The 19611-nt window shown below is 43.0% G+C and overlaps 1 protein-coding gene across 4 annotated transcripts in view; it reads right to left on the reverse strand.

The window, feature by feature from the left end:
- Window positions 1–460: 460 nt before the first annotated feature.
- LOC110536958 (zinc finger protein 462) overlaps window positions 461–19611 on the reverse strand; it is a 64918-nt gene continuing 45767 nt past the window's right edge. For 3 of the 4 annotated variants that reach the window (XM_036936915.1, XM_036936913.1, XM_036936914.1), the window contains exons 7-13: window positions 18023–18223; window positions 10647–10905; window positions 10228–10364; window positions 9552–9775; window positions 8258–8459; window positions 7898–8027; window positions 461–832 (exon numbers count right to left, since the gene is read on the reverse strand). In XM_036936915.1, the coding sequence (XP_036792810.1) occupies window positions 604–832; window positions 7898–8027; window positions 8258–8459; window positions 9552–9775; window positions 10228–10364; window positions 10647–10905; window positions 18023–18223 (1382 nt within the window). In that variant the 3' untranslated portion in view covers window positions 461–603. The remainder of the gene's footprint in view (window positions 833–7897; window positions 8028–8257; window positions 8460–9551; window positions 9776–10227; window positions 10365–10646; window positions 10906–18022; window positions 18224–19611) is intronic. The other variant, XM_036936916.1, reaches the window with a different exon arrangement.

Consider the following 19611-nt stretch of genomic DNA (forward strand, 5'->3'; position numbering starts at 1 on the left):
ATTGGCTGGGCCTGGCTCGCCAGTGGGTGGCGCAGGCTCCCAAGTGGTTGGGCCCTGCCCAGTCGTGAAATCCATAGATTAGGGCCTAATTTATTTATTTAAAATGACTGATTTCCTTATATGAAGTGTAACTCAGTACAATCGTTGAAATTGTTGCATGTTGCATTTAGATTTTTGTTCAGTATAGAATAAACATGGCAAAAACAAATGTAGACTTTATAAATGCATTTCTATAGCTTCCAAAATATTTTTTCAACGGTGGGGGAGTTCCAAGATGGAGGCGCGGTGGCTTCAACACAATGCTGGGGGAGAGCCAAGATGGAGGTACGGCGGCTTCAAAACAGCGCTCCCTGTCAGTCATCTAGTGTATATATAAATCATTGAACACAACCTATTGTTTCCAATATGTTACACTTAAAAGCTAACAATGCTCCAAAAGGTGACAATTCCTTTGACTTAGTTTTTTATGTTTACATCTTCTTTTTTTTTTGCAGCCTATTTTTGATACCCAACCCAACATCAATATCCATACAACCTAATGTTATGGTCTCTAGCACAGTGACTACAATGTTAGGCCACAGTTCTCTTCTCTTCCATCTCTTCCTATAGGTCATTTTTGGTCTCAAGTATTTCTTTGTCTTCCTCATTCTGATTTTTACTACTCTGTGATAGGTCAGAGGCATATCCTCTCTCCACCTCCATGCCGTTGCTGGATAGGTCCATCCCTCTATCGGTCATTGTCACGACATCCAACGAGCCAATAAGAAGCTGAGCTGAGGTTTCTATTGCTGGAGTGGTGCTAGTGTCTGTTGTTCTGCTGTTGGTAACAGTCCTGCATGGGGATGAGAGGGTGAAAGGTCAGTGTCCATCACCATAGGAACATACTGGGGGAAAACATGCCGAAGGAAGAGGCTGAGAAGGAGGGAAAGAAGTAGGAATGGAGAGAGAGACGGGAGAGAGATGGGACAGGGAAAGGAGAAGAGAGGGATGCAAGATCTTAGTAAACAAAATTATGTTGAAAATATGTCTTTTAGACATCTAGTTGCTGAATCAAAGTTGAAAATATGTATTTTCCGGACTTTGAAAAAACATATTATACAGGGCATTGAAATTGGGTGCATTTCAGGTGCGGAATGAAAGGTGAAAATACCAATTATACAGGGCATTGAAATCGGGTGCATTTCAGGTGCGGAATGAAAGGTGAAAATACATATTTCCCAGACATTGAAAAGACATTAAAATACTTATTTTTTCAGTCATTGATTCTATGGCCAACTTTCATATGCATATACACTACCGTTCAAACGTTTGGGGTCTCTTAGAAATGTCCTTGTTTTTGAAAGAAAATAACCTTTTTTGTCCATTAAAATAACATCAAATTGATCAGAAATACAGTGTAGACATTGTTAATGTTGTAAATGACTATTGTAGCTGTAAACGGCTGATTTGTAATGGAATATCTACATAGGCCCATTATCAGCAACCATCTCTCCTGTGTTCCAATGGTACTTTGTGTTAGCTAATCCAAGTTTAGCATTTTAAAGGGCTAATTGATCATTAGAAAACCCTTTTGCAATTCTGTTAGCACAGCTGAAAACTGTTGTTCTGATTAAAGAAGCAATAAAACAAACCTTCTTTAGACTAGATGAGTCTCTGGAGCATCAGCATTTGTGGGTTCGATACGGGCTCAAAATGGCCAGAAACAAAGAACTTTCTTCTGAAACTCGTCAGTCTATTCTTGTTCTGAGAAATGAAGGCTATTCCATGTGAGAAATTGCCAAGAAACTGAAGATCTCGTACAAGGTTGTGTACTACTCCCTTCACAGAACAGCACAAACTGGCTCTAACCAGAATAGAAAGATGATTGGGAGGCACAACTGAGCAAGAGGACAAATACATTAGTGTCTAGTTTGAGAAACAGACGCCTCACAAGTCCTCAACTGGCAGCTTCATTAAATATTACCCGCAAAACACCAGTCTCAACGTCAACAGTGAAGAGGCGACTAAGAGATGCTGACCTTCTAGGCAGAGTTCCTCTGTCCATTGTCTGTGTTCTTTTGCCCATCTTTTCTTTTTATTGGGCAGTCTGAGATATGGCTTTTTCTTTGCAACTCTGCAAAGAACTCAGACACTGTGTTTTCTGATCAATTTGATGTTATTTTAAATGGACAAAAATGTTGCTTTTCTTTCAAAAACAAAGACATTTTTCAGTGACCCCAAACGTTTGAACGGTAGTGTACATTCTCAATGAAGTATGCATTATATCACAATATTTTTCAAGCCTCTTTATTATATGAAAAAGGAACTCAAGATTACAACAGAATATTTATTCTGTCACATGCACTTATTTATGTGAGCTTTTTCAAAAGCTTTAAAATGTGCTATTCTTGCTATGACTCTGATATTTTGTGGTTTATCTACTTAAGTTGAATGCACTGACTGTAAGTCGCTCTGGATAAGAGCGTCTGCTGAATGACCAAAATGTAAATGTAAAAACAAACACTTGCAAAGCATGCCGGGTATTATTCTAATATGAGCCCCGCCCCAAACAAGTACATATTTGGTCAGTATGGACCAGATCCAAATCTGAAGAAATCATAGATGTCTATGCTATGTTTCATCAATTTGAACATTACAGTATGGTACAGTACAGAAGAGTACAGAAGAGTACAGTACAGTAGAGTTTAATTCAATAGAGTAGAGTACATTAAGAGTAAAGTAGGGTACAATACAGTAGAGAGGGTGGGGTGAGTTGAACCAAATGGGTAAGTTGAGCCACCCTTGTTTCTAGGAAACCATACATAAAATGAATAAGGTCATCCTTTCATTTAGTCTGTGAAGGAAGAAACCACATGGAAAAATTGGTAAGCAAGTTGCGTAAAAAAACAAACATTTTTTTTACAAAGTCAAATTAATTTATTGTGTTAGAGGTTTTGTGATGCTTGTATCGAAACCACATTAGATAATGTAAAGATTATTCTATACATCAGTTGGGATCTATATAAGCTTCAATATAAGGTCATAAAACTAGCATGAAAGTGCTTCATTGTAGCTGTGGGCTAATAGTCAAAATGTTTGCCTTGGGGTAAGTTGAGCCAATGGCCATGGGGTAAGTTGAGCCAATGGCCATGGGGTAAGTTGAGCCAATGGCCATGGGGTAAGTTGAGCCAATGGCCATGGGGTAAGTTGAGCCAATGGCCATGGGGTAAGTTGAGCCAATGGCCATGGGGTAAGTTGAGCCAATGGCCATGGGGTAAGTTGAGCCAATGGCCATGGGGTAAGTTGAGCCAATGGCCATGGGGTAAGTTGAGCCAATGGCCATGGGGTAAGTTGAGCCAATGGCCATGGGGTAAGTTGAGCCAATGGCCATGGGGTAAGTTGAGCCAATGGCCATGGGGTAAGTTGAGCCAATGGCCATGGGGTAAGTTGAGCCAATGGCCATGGGGTAAGTTGAGCCAATGGCCTTGGGGTAAGTTGAGCCAATGGCCATGGGGTAAGTTGAGCCAATGGCCATGGGGTAAGTTGAGCCAATGGCCATGGGGTAAGTTGAGCCAATGGCCATGGGGTAAGTTGAGCCAATGGCCATGGGGTAAGTTGAGCCAATGGCCATGGGGTAAGTTGAGCCAATGGCCATGGGGTAAGTTGAGCCAATGGCCATGGGGTAAGTTGAGCCAATGGCCATGGGGTAAGTTGAGCCAATGGCCATGGGGTAAGTTGAGCCAATGGCCATGGGGTAAGTTGAGCCAATGGCCATGGGGTAAGTTGAGCCAATGGCCATGGGGTAAGTTGAGCCAATGGCCATGGGGTAAGTTGAGCCAATGGCCATGGGGTAAGTTGAGCCAATGGCCATGGGGTAAGTTGAGCCAATGGCCATGGGGTAAGTTGAGCCAATGGCCATGGGGTAAGTTGAGCCAATGGCCATGGGGTAAGTTGAGCCAATGGCCATGGGGTAAGTTGAGCCAATGGCCATGGGGTAAGTTGAGCCAATGGCCATGGGGTAAGTTGAGCCAATGGCCATGGGGTAAGTTGAGCCAATGGCCATGGGGTAAGTTGAGCCAATGGCCATGGGGTAAGTTGAGCCAATGGCCATGGGGTAAGTTGAGCCAATGGCCATGGGGTAAGTTGAGCCAATGGCCATGGGGTAAGTTGAGCCAATGGCCATGGGGTAAGTTGAGCCAATGGCCATGGGGTAAGTTGAGCCAATGGCCATGGGGTAAGTTGAGCCAATGGCCATGGGGTAAGTTGAGCCAATGGCCATGGGGTAAGTTGAGCCAATGGCCTTGGGGTAAGTTGAGCCAATGGCCATGGGGTAAGTTGAGCCAATGGCCATGGGGTAAGTTGAGCCAATGGCCATGGGGTAAGTTGAGCCAATGGCCATGGGGTAAGTTGAGCCAATGGCCATGGGGTAAGTTGAGCCAATGGCCATGGGGTAAGTTGAGCCAATGGCCATGGGGTAAGTTGAGCCAATGGCCATGGGGTAAGTTGAGCCAATGGCCATGGGGTAAGTTGAGCCAATGGCCATGGGGTAAGTTGAGCCAATGGCCATGGGGTAAGTTGAGCCAATGGCCATGGGGTAAGTTGAGCCAATGGCCATGGGGTAAGTTGAGCCAATGGCCATGGGGTAAGTTGAGCCAATGGCCATGGGGTAAGTTGAGCCAATGGCCATGGGGTAAGTTGAGCCAATGGCCTTGGGGTAAGTTGAGCCAATGGCCATGGGGTAAGTTGAGCCAATGGCCATGGGGTAAGTTGAGCCAATGGCCATGGGGCAAGTTGAGCAAATTCAAGTGTTTTCTTCCCAAGCGTAATGCAAGGCATTATCACTGGGATATATTGGCCAATGTTAAAAGTGTTTACAAAAGTACAAAGTGTTTGTTATTTGTTCAAAGATGCTTAAAATGATTAAAGTACAAAAAAAGGGATTGTGTTGAATTGTGTTTGGGGAAAAAATACAGATATAGTTTTTAAAAGGTAGTGGTAATATTTCATTCAGTACATAAATGTGTAGGCGGCTTAACTTACCCATTCCCCTTTTTTTGGACAAACTATGTTTTCAAAACAGTAATGTTTACAAGAATTCAGATTTTTTTCCAGGGATACACAATATCCTGAAATATGTGTAGATATCTTTATTAGAAAGAATACTATATTTCCCTTGATGAAGTGATGCTGAATGTAAAAAATGGCTCTACTTCACTCTACTTTATTATTATTATTTTTTATTTTATATTTTTTTAAATATTTTTTTCAAAAAAATAAAGGGAACACTAAAATAACACATCCTAGATCTGAATGAATGAAATATTCTTATTAAATTATTTTTTCTTTACATAGTTGAATGTGCTGAGAACAAAATCACACAAAAATGATCAATGGAAATCAAATTTATCAACCCATGGAGGTCTGGATTTGGAGTCACACTTAAAATTAAAGTGGAAAACCACACTACAGGCTGATCCAACTTTGATGTAATGTTCTTAAAACAAGTCAAAATGAGGCTCAGTAGTGTGTGTGGCCTCCACGTGCCTGTATGACCTCCCTACAACGCCTGGGCATGCTCCTGATGAGGTGGCGGATGGTCTCCTGAGGGATCTCCTCCCAGACCTGGACTAAAGCATCTGCCAACTCCTGGACAGTCTGTGGTGCAACGTGGCGTTGGTGGATGGAGCGAGACATGATGTCCCAGATGTGCTCAATTGGATTCAGGTCTGGGGAACGGGCGGGCCAGTCCATAGCATCAATGCCTTCCTCTTGCAAGAACTGCTGACACACTCCAGCCACATATGGTCTCACAAGGGGTCTGAGGATCTCATCTCGGTACCTAATGGCAGTCAGGCTACCTCTGGCGAGCACATGGAGGGCTGTGCGGCCCCCCAAAGAAATGCCACCCCACACCATGACTGACCCACTGCCAAACCGGTCATGCTGGAGGATGTTGCAGGCAGCAGAACGTTCTCCACGGCGTCTCCAGACTCTGTCACGTCTGTCACATGTGCTCAGTGTGAACCTGCTTTCACCTGTGAAGAGCACAGGGCGCCAGTGGCGAATTTGCCAATCTTGGTGTTCTCTGGCAAAGGCTGTAAGCACAACCCCCACCCTCACAGAGTCTGTTTCTGACCGTTTGAGCAGACACATGCACATTTGTGGCCTGCTGGAGGTCATTTGCAGGGCTCTGGCAGTGCTCCTCCTGCTCCTCCTTGCACAAAGGCGGAAGTAGCGGTCCTGCTGCTGGGTTGTTGCCCTCCTACGGCCTCCTCCACGTCTCCTGATGTACTGGCCTGTCTCCTGGTAGCGCCTCCATGCTCTGGACACTACGCTGACAGACACAGCAAACCTTCTTGCCACAGCTCGCATTGATGTGCCACCCTGGATGAGCTGCACTGCCTGAGCCACTTGTGTGGGTTGTAGACTCCGTCTCATGCTACCACTAGAGTGAAAGCACCGCCAGCATTCAAAAGCGACCAAAACATCAGCCAGGAAGCATAGGAACTGAGAAGTGGTCTGTGGTCACCACCTGCAGAACCACTCCTTTATTGGGAGTGTCTTGCTAATTGCCTATAATGTCCACCTGTTGTCTATTCCATTTGCACAACAGCATGTGACATTTATTGTCAATCAGTGTTGCTTCCTAAGTGGACAGTTTGATTTCACAGAAGTGTGATTGACTTGGAGTTACATTGTGTTGTTTAAGTGTTCCCTTTATTTTTTTGAGCAGTGTGTATATATATTTATATATATATTTATTTTTACTCTACTATACTATACTTTTCTGTATTGAACTATACTTTTCTTTACTGTACTGTGTATTGTACTAAGCTGTGCCATACTGTACTTTGCTGTGCTCTACTGTACTGTGTACTGTATTGTACTCTACACTGCTCTACTGTGTTGTACTATACTCTGCTGTGCTTTACTGTACTGTGTACTGTACTCTACTGTACTGTATTGTACTGTACTCTACTGTGCTTTACTGTACTGTACTGTACTCTACTGTGCTCTACTGTACTGTACTGTAATGTACTCTACTGTACTCTGCTGTACTGTATTGTACTGTACTCTGCTGTGCTCTACTGTCCTGTGTACTGTATTGTACTCTGCTGTGCTCTACTGTACTGTGTACTGTACTGTGTAATGTACTCTGCTGTGCTCTACTGTACTATTGTACTGTACTCTGCTGTACTCTATGGTCCTATACTGTACTATATTGTACTGTACACTGCTGTGCTCTACTGTACTGTACTCTGCTGTACTCTATTGTACTGTACTCTGTGCTCTACTGTACTGTAATGTACTGTGCTCTACTGTACTGTGTACTGTACTCTGCTGTGCTCTACTGTACTGTGTTGTACTGTACTCTGCTGTGCTCTACTGTACTGTGTACTGTACTCTGCTGTACTGTGTACTGTACTTTACTGTACACTGTACTCTGCTGTACTGTGTACTATACACTGCTGTGCTCTGCTGTACTGTGCACTGTACTCTGCTGTACTGTGCACTGTACTCTGCTGTACTGTGCACTGTACTCTGCTGTACTGTGCACTGTACTCTGCTGTACTGTGCACTGTACTCTGCTGTGCTCTACTGTACTCTGCTGCGCTCTACTCTACTATATTGTACCGTACTCTCCAAACGTATGAAACATAGAACACTATGATTGCTTTTTGGTAAGGACCAAATCTGAACCAGTTATAGATGTCTACGTTTGGGCCAAATAAAGGCCAGACCGGACCAGTTCTGAATCAAACATAGACGTCTATGATTGGTTCAGATTTGGTCTGGTCTGGACTAAAAATCTAACCAAAAAAAGACGTTTCTGTCGGTAAATGCTTAGCGGGGGTGGGTGGGGGGCACAGAACTAAATACTAATATAAGATATTATAATGTATCTCTATGGACTCACATTCCGTGTCGGAGGACGTGGCGTTCCCACTCTATGTTGTTGGTGAAGCAACGACCACAGAATTCACAGGGGAAACGCTTCTCAGCGGAGGCAGACACACTGCTGCTGCTAGGGGAAACCACAGGGACATCTGGGGGACAGACAGCGATCAGATGATGAGGGGTTAATATCAGACATACAGCAAACACAGATATAACAGGCCCCCAGTCACATCACATTACTGATCAGTGACAGGGCCAGTAACAGGGTTGTGTTCATTAGGGCACATGTAACAAAACGTTTTGAAACAGTCCCTCCCTGATTCAGTCAGTTTTCTTCTGTTTGGTGCCTAATGAACACAGCTCAAAGATTCTTGTTTACCTTTAGGAAAATGCTTTTCTGCCACTCCCCCTTCCTCTTCCTCCTCTAGATCTTCATCTCTACACTCCTCCATCATCTCTTCTTCCATGACCGTTCCTTCCTCCTCTCTCTCCTCTTCCTCCTCGGCGTTACTGCGAATCTCCTTTAAAGCATCCAGCTGATCCAGATTGACCCGCCCCATCGACTCAAAGTTACGGATCACCTGATCAACAAGAGAAAGACAGAGGTATCAGCAGTATGTTCTTACTGCTGTCAAGTTGTTGTTTACTTGTCTCCTCGTAAAACCCAGAAAAATGGCCCCTCTGGGATGAATTCAGCTTATTGGATTGACTTTATTAGAATTAAATGTGACGTTTTTTTTGCATCTATTCATGTTTAACGATACTGTATAACACCATGATTCAACGTGAAGCACAATTTCTATCATTTATGAGCACCACAAACCATGATTGATAAGTATCATGTCAGAAAATAATTATATAATTGGCTTTTAGTACAAACAATGAGTTCAAGGAACAGGAGCTTCTTAGTCTTCCCTTAAAAAACAGCTAGCGTCGTCTGAGCCCTTTTAATGTCACTTCAACCTCATGAAAGGCCATCTGCACTCGTTCAGCATCTCATGCATTATCCCCATTTAGGGACTATGGGAAATGAAACCTATTCTTTGTGATATGCACTCAGAATAGATAGCAGGATGTATGTGTGTGGGATGTGAATCATCTTGCTTGGTTTACTTTGTATGACTTCAGATCCTTTTTTACAGATAAGCACATTTTATCTGCATGTAATGGAGGTTTAATCAATTCTATGATAAAGTACTGAAATAACTCAGAACTTATTAGACACGGATATAAAATGCACTGAGACCTCTTGAAGCCATCTCTGAGAGGAAGGGATGCCAAAACAGAATTGTATACAAGTTGGCACGATCTTGTGATTTTCTCAGGATGACATCCTTAGAGAACTGCCTATTTTAAAAAGCAAGTAGGTCATTTTGGATTTTTTTTTAAAGCCGACCCATCCCCAGGACACGTACAGCTGAATTAAAGATCGATGTGTAGGCTACCCCAAAGTAAAAATAAATAAAAAGATGAACAGGAAGAGCATGGGTCAAGGCAGAGTATGATGGGAGTTGGAGTTCAGACCACATCGTGGAGGGGTGTGTGCCACAGAGTGAAAACAAGACTATACTATAATATCAACACACTTCCCATATTGACAGGATGAAGTTTCTTGCATATGTGCCAGCCAGACAGGCTGCATGATGGGAGTTGTAGTTCTGGGTCTGACTTACCTTGTGCTCGTCTCGGAGGTGTTCCTCCAGCTGGTAACGCTGCCTGCTGTCGTAGTAACACAGCTGGCACTGGTAGGGTTTCATCTCGTTATGCTTGGTGATGTGCAGCTGCAGGCTCTGGTCGCTGGAGCAGGTGAAGGTGCACTTGTGGCAGCGGAACACCACGCCCGCCAGGTGGCGAGACAGCTTGGAGCGGGACACCTCCAGGGGTACCACGCGCTCCTCTGTGGGGGTGAGGGAGAGGGCGGAGAGAGAAAGAAAGAGATAATGACTATTGTGTAAACACCATAACACTTACAACTGTGAAGTCATATCTTAGCACAGGAGGTTGGTGGGACCTGGGGAAGAGGGGCTCCTGGTAATGACTGGGGCGGAATCAGTGGAATGGTATCAAATACATTAACCACGTGGTTTCCATGGTTTCCATGTGTTTGATGCCATTCCATTTGCTCCGTTCCAGCCATTATTATGAGCCGTCCTCCCCTCAGCAGCCTCCACTGTATCTTAGTAAGTGTAGATAATCACTTTGGTTTGCGACAATATAGTGTAATGTCCCGGAACTCCGAGGCTAGCACAGCTGTGACTTTAAGCTCAATAAGATCATGACACCTGGTACTAAGAGATATTTCCCTCTGAATTGTCTAAACAATATTTGAGCAGATAAACTATGGCATACCCCTGTGCAGGACAATGTGGTCGATCATATTGCTCTTGTATTTGGTGTGGTAGAGACAGAGTGGACAGCGCAGGTCTTTGTGACCCTCCTCAAGAACCACGGTGTGTCCTGCTTCCACATGCATGGTGAATGCTGACCTGAGAGGAACCGAACAGATGCAGTGAGGCCCAGCGGACAGAAGAAAACAACAAGCACAATCAGTTGCCAAGCAACCATCATAAAACTCCCTGCCCCAAAATAAGATAAATAAGACCATTTGTCTTTCCTTGATTCCTCATGTCCACTCTCCTCCTTATTTTGTCAGCATGTATTTGTGAGGGACCTTGGATTCTCTCCTCCAATGCGGTTTAAGGAGGAAAGAGGATGTGAGGACTCGAGGAAAGACAAATTTGTTGTCACAGTATCAATCATTTTCTTACTTGGAGCAGGTGAAGAAGGAGCAGTCCTTGCACTTGAACAGCTTCTTCCCTCCGTGTCTGTCTCTGTAGTGGCGGCGCAGGCTCTGCATGTACCCCGAACTGAACTCACAGAACTCACAGGTCAGGATGCCATCCGGACGCGTGTCGGAGGTCGCGCCCTGGGCCGGGGCGGTGGGGGAGGTCACATGACTACGAGATGCTAGCTGATAGTGACTGAGCTGCTGCCGTACGTCCGCCGTCTCATGCAGGTACCCAGCGTCTAGAGTGTGGGAAGAGAGAGTGGGGGCTGAGTGTGTATATCATATAATACACTACCATTCAGCAGACACTTTTATCCAAAATGACTCACAGCACAGTTACAGTACAATTAGTGTTTTTTTTTTGTGTGTGATCCCTCTGGGAATTGAACCCACAACTTTGGCATTGCTAGTACCACGCTAATGCAAACTAAGCTACACAGGACCATATGGATAAAAACCATGAAGAAATACTGCCTTACAGTAACTTCCTTTTTTATACTGTAGTAATTAATCATCTACTAGTTATTAACAGAGAAAACACCCTGTCAAGAACTCAAACTGGCTGTGAGGATTCACCCAAAGAGCTATAAAAGTAAACATTGCTTCAGAATCTGGATCTGGAGTGTGTTGGGTTTTACTTATAGAATGCCAGAGGATTCCGGAATGGAAATCAAACCCACCACGGCTCTACACACTAAGAATGGGTTCCTCAAGGGTTCTTTGGGAAGAGTGATGGTTCTATGAGGAACCATAATGACTCAAAGAACACTTTGAGCCCTTCAATGGTTCCTTACAGTTCACAAAAGGGTTCTTTGCTCTTTTAGTGCTAATTAAAATGTAGGGGAAGTGGCTCAATATAATATTTTGGGGCGTGGTTTACGCACAGCTGTTTTTGTGCAACCATGAGTGAAAGTGTCATTCCAGTTTATCTAATCTGTTGTTTTATGCCATAACATGTTATACATGTCAGGTGCCAGTAACAGTGTCTTGTGAAATAATCAAGTAAAGGCCTTGTGTCAATTGAGAACTGTTGACTAAATCAGTGGTTATCAATTCTCTCCTCAGCGACCCCTGGCCTTTCCAGAGCTAGTACAGCTGATTCAACTGGTCAATTAACACAATAATGACACCCATGGAATTTTAACAATATGGCTAACCAGAATAAAAAACCTTGTATGATTCTTCAAAATGATCAATAAAGAACCTTTGAGATTGAGGAAGGTTCTCTATAGAACCACTCTCCATAAAGGTTATGTAAAGAATTATTAAAAAGTGTTCTATATAGCCCCAAGAAGGGTAGCGAAACCCTTTTTGGTGCTACAGTGGCAATAAAAAGTATGTGAACCCTTTGGAATTACCTGGACTTCTGCATAAATTGGTCATAACATTTGATCTGATCTTCATCTAGGTCACAACAATAGACAAACACAGTCTGCTTAAACTAATAACACACACAATTAAAATGTTTCCATGTCTTTACTGAACACATCGTGTAAACATTCACAGTGCAGGGTGGGAAAAGTATGTGAACCCTTGGATGTAATAACTGGTGGACCCTCCTTTGGCAGCAATAACCTCAACCAAACGTTTTCTGTAGTTGCAGATCAGACATGCACAACGGTCAATAGGAATTTTGGACCATTCCTCTTTACAAAAAAACTGTTTCAGTTCAGCAATATTCTTGGGATGTCTGGTGTGAACCACTCGAGGTCATGCCACAGCATCTCAATCGGGTTAAGGTCAGGACTCTGATTGGGCCACTCCAGAAGCCGTATTTTCTTCTGTTGAAGCCATTTTGTTGTTGATTTACTTCTGTGTTTTAGGTCGTTGTCCTGTTGCATCACCCAACTTATGTTGAGCTTCAATTGGCGGACAGATAGCCTTACATTCTCCTGCAAAATGTCTTGATAAACTTGGGAATTCATTTTTCCGTCGACGATAGCAAGCTGTCCAGGCCCTGAGGCAGCCCCCAACCATGACGCTCCCATCACCATACTTTACAGTTGGGATGAGGTTTTGATGTTGTTGTGCTGTGCCTTTTTTTCTCCAAACATAGTGCTGTGTTCCTTCCAAACAACTCAACTGTAGTTTCATCTGTACACAGAATATTTCACCAGTAGCGCTGTGGAACATCCAGATGCTCTTTTGTGAACTTATGACGTGCAGCAATGTTTTTTTTGGACAGCAGTGGCTGCTTCCGTGGTGTCCTCCCATGAACACCGTTCTTGTTTAGTGTTTTATGTATCGTAGACTCGTCAACAGAGATGTTAGCATGGTCTAGAGAGTTCTGTAAGTCTTTAGCTGACACTCTAGGATTCTTCTTAACCTCATTGAGCATTCTGCTCTGTGCTCTTGCAGTCATCTTTGCAGGACGGCCACTCCTAGGGAGAGAAGCAACAGTGCTGAACTTTCTCCATTTATAGACAATTTGTCTTACCGTGGACTGATGAACATAAAGGCTTTTAGAGATACTTTTGTAATCCTTTCCAGCTTTATGCAAGTCAACAATTGGGTCTACTGAGATCTCTTTTGTTCGAGTCATGGTTCACATCAAGTAATGCTTCTTGTGAACAGCAAACTCAAATGTTGTGAGTGTTTTTTATAGGGCAGGGCAGCTCTAACCAACATTTCCAATCTCATCTCAATGATTGTACTCCAGGTTAGCCGACTCCTGACTCCAATTACGTTTTGGAGAAGTCATTAGCCTCGTGGTTCACATACTTTTTCCAACCTACACTGTCAATGTTTAAATTATGTATTCAATATAGACAAGAAAAATACAATAATTTGTGTGTTATTAGTTTAAGCACACTGTGTTTGTCTGTTGTTGTAACTTTGATGAAGATCCAATCTAATTTTATGACCAATTCATGCAGAAATCCAGATCATTCCGAAGGGTTCCATACTTTTTCTTGCCACTGTATATAGAACATTTTATTAATTGTTCTTTATAGAACCTTAGGAAAGGGTTCTTAATAGCACCACAGAGGTTCCATTTAGAACCTTATGAACATGTTTCTTTACATAATCTTCAAAAAAGGTTCTATATAGCTCCAAAAAGGGATCCTCTGTGGTAACAAGCCAAATAACCCTTATTTGGCACTATATAGAATCATTTGTTTTTAGTGTGTACTGTACCATCCCAGAACTGTGCATGTGATTGGCACCACAACCACAGTGGATGTCTGCATGTGAAAAATGCCTCATTCAGCACAGTAGCAAGACGAAGCCAGTGAATATGTAGATGAGATGGCAGGTACAGTCAAATTCTTTGAGAAAGTAGTAATCTGTCTTCTTAAATGGTAGTAACAGAAGCCAATAGTTCTGCCCAAGAGCTGTTGAACCGTGCTGAACCACTGTGAGGCAGGAAGGAAGCAGCAGACTCCTTGGGGACTTTAGGAGATCAGCCAAGTGAAATATTTTTACACTAGTATCATGACGACCACAGATATTCAACAGTCAATAACTTTCATAGGAAAACCCTGCACCTAACTACAAGACAGCACAAACACTAGTTGTAACGTTTAGAACTGCTAACGTTCTGCTCTGTTCCCCCTCAATGGTCTGCTGTAGCCAAGGGTGACATGGCGGTTGCATTCCACAGTGCTTCTCTGCTCTGCTCTCGGTGTTCCACTTCCACCTAGAGGGAACATTCCATTGTGCCCGCAGCTAGATGACACCTGCCAAGAACATTCTAGAACAGAGCGGGGCGGTCGGTTGGAGGGCCAGGCACCTGACATGCTAGTTTAACACCTCCTGGAACCAGTCATGGGCACAAAAAGAAAGGTGGATTCTGTTTGATCAGGTCTAACAATGTGAATCGTGGGATTTCAGAAGGAGACCATATGTTAGCTCCTATCCCAGTGTTTCTCCTAGCGGTGAGAAGGGCTGCCCTGCTGAGTTATGATGCTCGACAGACTTGAAATGAATGAGGCTTGTACTGGTTGTAATTGAAAATGTGTATTTGTGTCAACAGCACCCAACCCCAAATATTGTGTTTGTAGTATTATTGTTCTGTATATATTGTGTTTGTTTAGGAATTGTACTATTTGATGTTAACTGTGTTGTACATTTGTGTACAATTCAGTCCATTATTGCATTAAACCTATAAAACCTATTAATACTACTACTTGAGGCCTTTTGTAAAGGGTGTTTTTTGACACTTGGTCCTTTTCATACAATTTTTGTGAATTCAGGGCGGTTCGCTTAATTTTTTGTGCAGTGTGAACACTCCTACAGAACTCAGACCCCTCAAAAGAGCCCCCGAAGTGAACCAAACTGAGACCATCTCACGTGGTCTGAGTTCGGTTAGCTTGAATTCCACAGTCCTGTTCCCTTTTTTTGTGGGCAATGTGAACACAAAGCTGCCCAGGTTCTCTTGTCATTATTCCAGAACCACGCACTAGACTACTGCAACACTGTTTCCCCTGACATAAACCCTCATAATAGAGGCACAAAAGAAACGTATGCTCTTTTTGGATATTGATTAGAGATTGTCAAGGATGCAAAGAAATTCCAAAATATGCGTAGAGTTTTGTACTGACACAATGTTCAGATTATTTGTTTTCAATATGTGATCTACAGTATAAGCTAGGAGAGCGTCATAAGCTGTTCATTCCATTTGATTACAGGCTCAAAATGGCAAATACAGGCTCAAAATGGCCAGAAACAAATAACTTATTTCTGACTGAGCACAACTGAGCAAGAGGACAAGTACATTAGTGTCTAGTTTGAGAAACAGATGCCTCACAAGTCCTCAAATGGCAGCTTCATTAAATAGTACATGCAAAACATCCGTTTCAATGTCAACAGTGAAGAGGTGACCCAGGGATGCTGGCCTTCTAGGCAGAGTTCCTCTGGCCAGTGTCTGTATTCTAGGCAGAGTTGCAAAGAAAAAGCCATCCTCCACCAAACTTTACAGTTGGCACTACACACTGGGGCAGGTAGCGTTCTCTAGGCATCCACCAAACCCAGATTTGTCCGTCAGACTGCCCCTCCTGCGGCGGGCCGGGCGCATACACGCTGACACGGTCGACAGTTGTACGGGGTTTTCTTCGACACATTGGCTGGCTTCTGGGTTAAGTGAGCAGTGTGTTAAGAAGCAGTGCGGCTTGGCAGAGTCGTTGTTTCGGAGGATGCATGGCTCTTGACCTTCGCCTCTCCTCAATCAAAAGGCAAGGGGAGTGTTCTTCCTGGTTTTTTTTTTAACCCCAGAGTTCACTTTAAACAGGACTGAGATAATCTATTTTAAAAAAGGAGTTCTCCTGTACAGTGCCTTGCAAAAGTATTCACCTCCTTGGCGTTTTTCCTATTTTGTTGCACTACAACCTGTCACGCCCTGGACATAGAGAGGTTTTTATTCTCTATTTTGGTTAGGCCAGGGTGTGACTAGGGTGGGCATTCTAGTTTCTTTATTTCTATGTTGGTGTGGTTCCCAATCAGAGGCAGCTGTCTTATCGTTGTCTCTGATTGGGGATCATATATAAGTTGTCCTTTTTCGTTTGGGTTTTGTGGGTAGTTGTTTTCTGTTTAGTGTCTGCACCTGACAGGACTGTTTAGGTTTTCCCCTCTTTGTTATTTTGTTCGAGTGTTTTGAGTATTACATTTATCATGAACACTTAGCACGCTGCGTTTTGGTCCACTCCTTCACACAACGATCGTTACACAACTGGTAATTTAAATAGATTTTTATTTGGATTTAATGTAATGGACACACAAACTAGTCCAAATTGGTGAAGTGAAATGAAAAAAAAATTACTTGTTTAAAAAAAATGTAAAACTGAAAAGTGGTGGGTGCATATATATTCACCCCCTTTGCTATGAAGCCACTAAATAAGATCTGGTGACACCAATTACCTTCAGAAGTCACATAATTAGTTAAAGTCCACCTGTGTACAATCTAAGTGTCACATGATCTGTCACATGATCTCAGTATATATACACTTATTCTGAAAGGCCCCAGAGTCTGTAACACCACTAAGCAAGGGGCACCACCAAGCAAGCGGCACCAAGACCAAGGAGCTTTCCAAACAGGTCAGGGAGAAGTACTGATCAGGGAGCACCACATTATAAAAAATGGAAAGAATATGGCACCACAACAAACCTGCCAAGAGAGGGCCACCCACCAAAACTCACGGACCAGGCAAGGAGGGCATTAATCAGAGAGGCAACAAAGAGACCAAAGATAACCCCGAAGGAGCTCCACAGCGGAGATGAGAGTATCTGTCCATAAGATCACTTTAAGCTGTACACTCCACAGAGCTGGGCTTTACGGAACAGTGACCAGAAAAAAGCCATTGCTTAAAGGAAAAAATAAGCAAACACGTTTGGTGTTCGCCAAAAGGCATGTGGGAGACTTCCCAAACATATGGAAGAAGGTACTCTGGTCAGATGAGACTAAAATTGAACTTTTTGGCCATCAAGGAAAATGCTATGTCTGGCGCAAACCAAACACCTCTCATCACCCCAAGAACAACATCCCCACAGTGGATCATGGTGTTGGCAGCATCATGCTGCGGGGATGTTTTTCATTGGCAGGGACCGGGAAACTGGTCAGAATTGAAGGAATGAAGGATGGTGCTAAATATAGGGAAATTCTTGCGGGAAACCTGCTTCAGTCTTCCAGAGATTTGAGACTGGGACGGAGGTTTACCTTCCAGCAGGACAAAGACCCTAAGCATACTAAAGCAACATTCAAGTGGTTTAAGGGGAAACATTTAAATGTCTTGGAATGGCCTAGTCAAAGCCTAGACCTCAATCCAATTGAGACTCTGTGGTATGACTTAAAGATTGCTGTACACCAGCGGAACCCATCCAACTTGAAGTAGCAGGAGCAGTTTTGCCTTGAAGAATGGGCAAAAATCCCAGTGGCTAAATGTGCCAAGCTTATAGAGACATACCCCAAGAGACTTGCAGCTGTAATTGCTGCAAATGGTGACTCTAAAGAGTATTGGGGGGGTGATTAGTTATGCACGCTCAAGTTATATGTTGTTTTTTGTCTTATTTCTTGTTTGTTTCACAAGAAAAAATATTTTGCATCTTCAAAGTGGTAGGCATGTTGTGTAAATCAAATGATACAAACCCCCCCAAAAATCCATTTTAATTCCCGGTTATAAGGCAACAAACTAGGAAAAATTCCAAGGGGGTGTATACTTTCGCAAGCCAGTCTATATATGAAAACATCCTAAAATAAACGGTATATCAGCGAATAAATTAGGGCTCATTTGAATAAGATATGTTAATCGCAATTACCTTCCTGGTTAAAAAAAAGTATACAAAATATCAAACTAAAAACAATCTACGATCAATAAAAGTCTTCCATCTCAGTCTGCTTGGTAATACAGATGGAGCTCTTACCGTCAAGGTTAGAGGTCAGGGGTGTCTGGTGAGGGTCTGAGCCCAGCCTGAGGGGCCTGGTCTGGGGGCCCTGGGTGGTAGCGCCAGCACGAAGCCTGGGGAGGGTCAGGGCCTCCCCATGGTCCCTCAGAGAGTGCTCCTTCAGCTGGCTGATAGTCATTGAGGAGAAGGGGCAGGACAAGCACTTATAGGTGTTCTCGCCTGTAAAATAGTAATAATAATAATAATAATAATAATAATAGCAAGTAAAGTAACCCAGAGTCAGAATGGCTCATAATAAAACATGGGTTTTATGTAACCGTTAGAGATTCTCAAGGACCCAAAGACACCTGTATGTGTCAAGAATAAATAAAGATCATATCAATATTTCATGTATCTTTTGCAGTTTGATGATAATATATCCCTAAATATAATTTCATTAAAGTCACAGTAAAAAAAACAACTAAAAATAAAAAAAACTATGATAGTGTAAAAGAAAGGACTCTCTCTCTTCGGCAAAGTAGCAGAAACGTTGGTCAGAGCGGCTCTCTTTTGAGAGCGGCTTTGTCCAACTTAGTATGGAGTCGAACACGCCAGTCGGTTTTTAGACTCCGAGTCGCTCAAGACACGACAATCTGCCGCTCGTCTGACAATTTTCTTTTTTTGACACTTTTTATGATGAGAACCCCGAATCTATTCAAGGGCAAATCGATTGGCTTGATACTATATTGTAAGGCCAAAAGCTTTCAGCTAGACTGAAAGAGCCACAGTGCCTTTGGCAGCCAACGGACCTGAAAAGAGGGGTGCTGACACTCATTTTCTACTGCTCTACCCTTCAATGACTTTTGCACCTTATCGAGAGAAGCAGCATTCACATGCTACAAGCTATGGATTCCACCGCATACACATGATCCATTACCAAGGCAGCAATCCAAACCCAATCTTTTTCAACTGTCCTGTAATCTGGTTTAAATGCCCATTCTAGAATGCCCTTCCAACAAATCAGAAACAAGTTTTCAACACTGCTGTGGTATAATATACTGTAAACAACAGAAGACGTTTTGAAGAAAACCACCACTAACAAACCATGTTAGAACACCTTCAACATGTAATCAAATGTTAAATGGCTCTGCTTTGGAGTCGATTATCTGAAGCAATTGTTGATTGTTGTTGACTCATCTTTCTGTGTTCTTTTCCCATCATAACTGAGACAACATTCATGACTAGTTTTTAGATGATTCTTCTATGTACTCGCATTGTCATTTGTGATGATTGGCTATCATATCTATTCCTCTGTTCTGGAGTTGGTTCCCTGGCTGCATCAGTGCAGCCTATAGGAGTAAATATCCAACAACATCACACACAGAGCAAATCCGCAGCCACTTGTATGACAGATATTCCTTGCACTAAATGACAGGCTGAGTTTAAGATATTCCCATAGGGGACATCTAAGAAACTACTGATATTAGTGTTGATTTAGTATCCTCGAACAGCTCTGGTAAAGTCATACATTCAGACTAGGCCACAGCCCCAATACACAGCTGGGGACAATAATAACCCACTAGCTTGGTCCTAGATCAGTTTGTGTTGTTTAGCCAGCTCCTATTAAG

Source organism: Oncorhynchus mykiss, chromosome 12 (genome assembly GCF_013265735.2).
Source record: "Oncorhynchus mykiss isolate Arlee chromosome 12, USDA_OmykA_1.1, whole genome shotgun sequence".
NCBI lineage: Eukaryota > Metazoa > Chordata > Actinopteri > Salmoniformes > Salmonidae > Oncorhynchus > Oncorhynchus mykiss.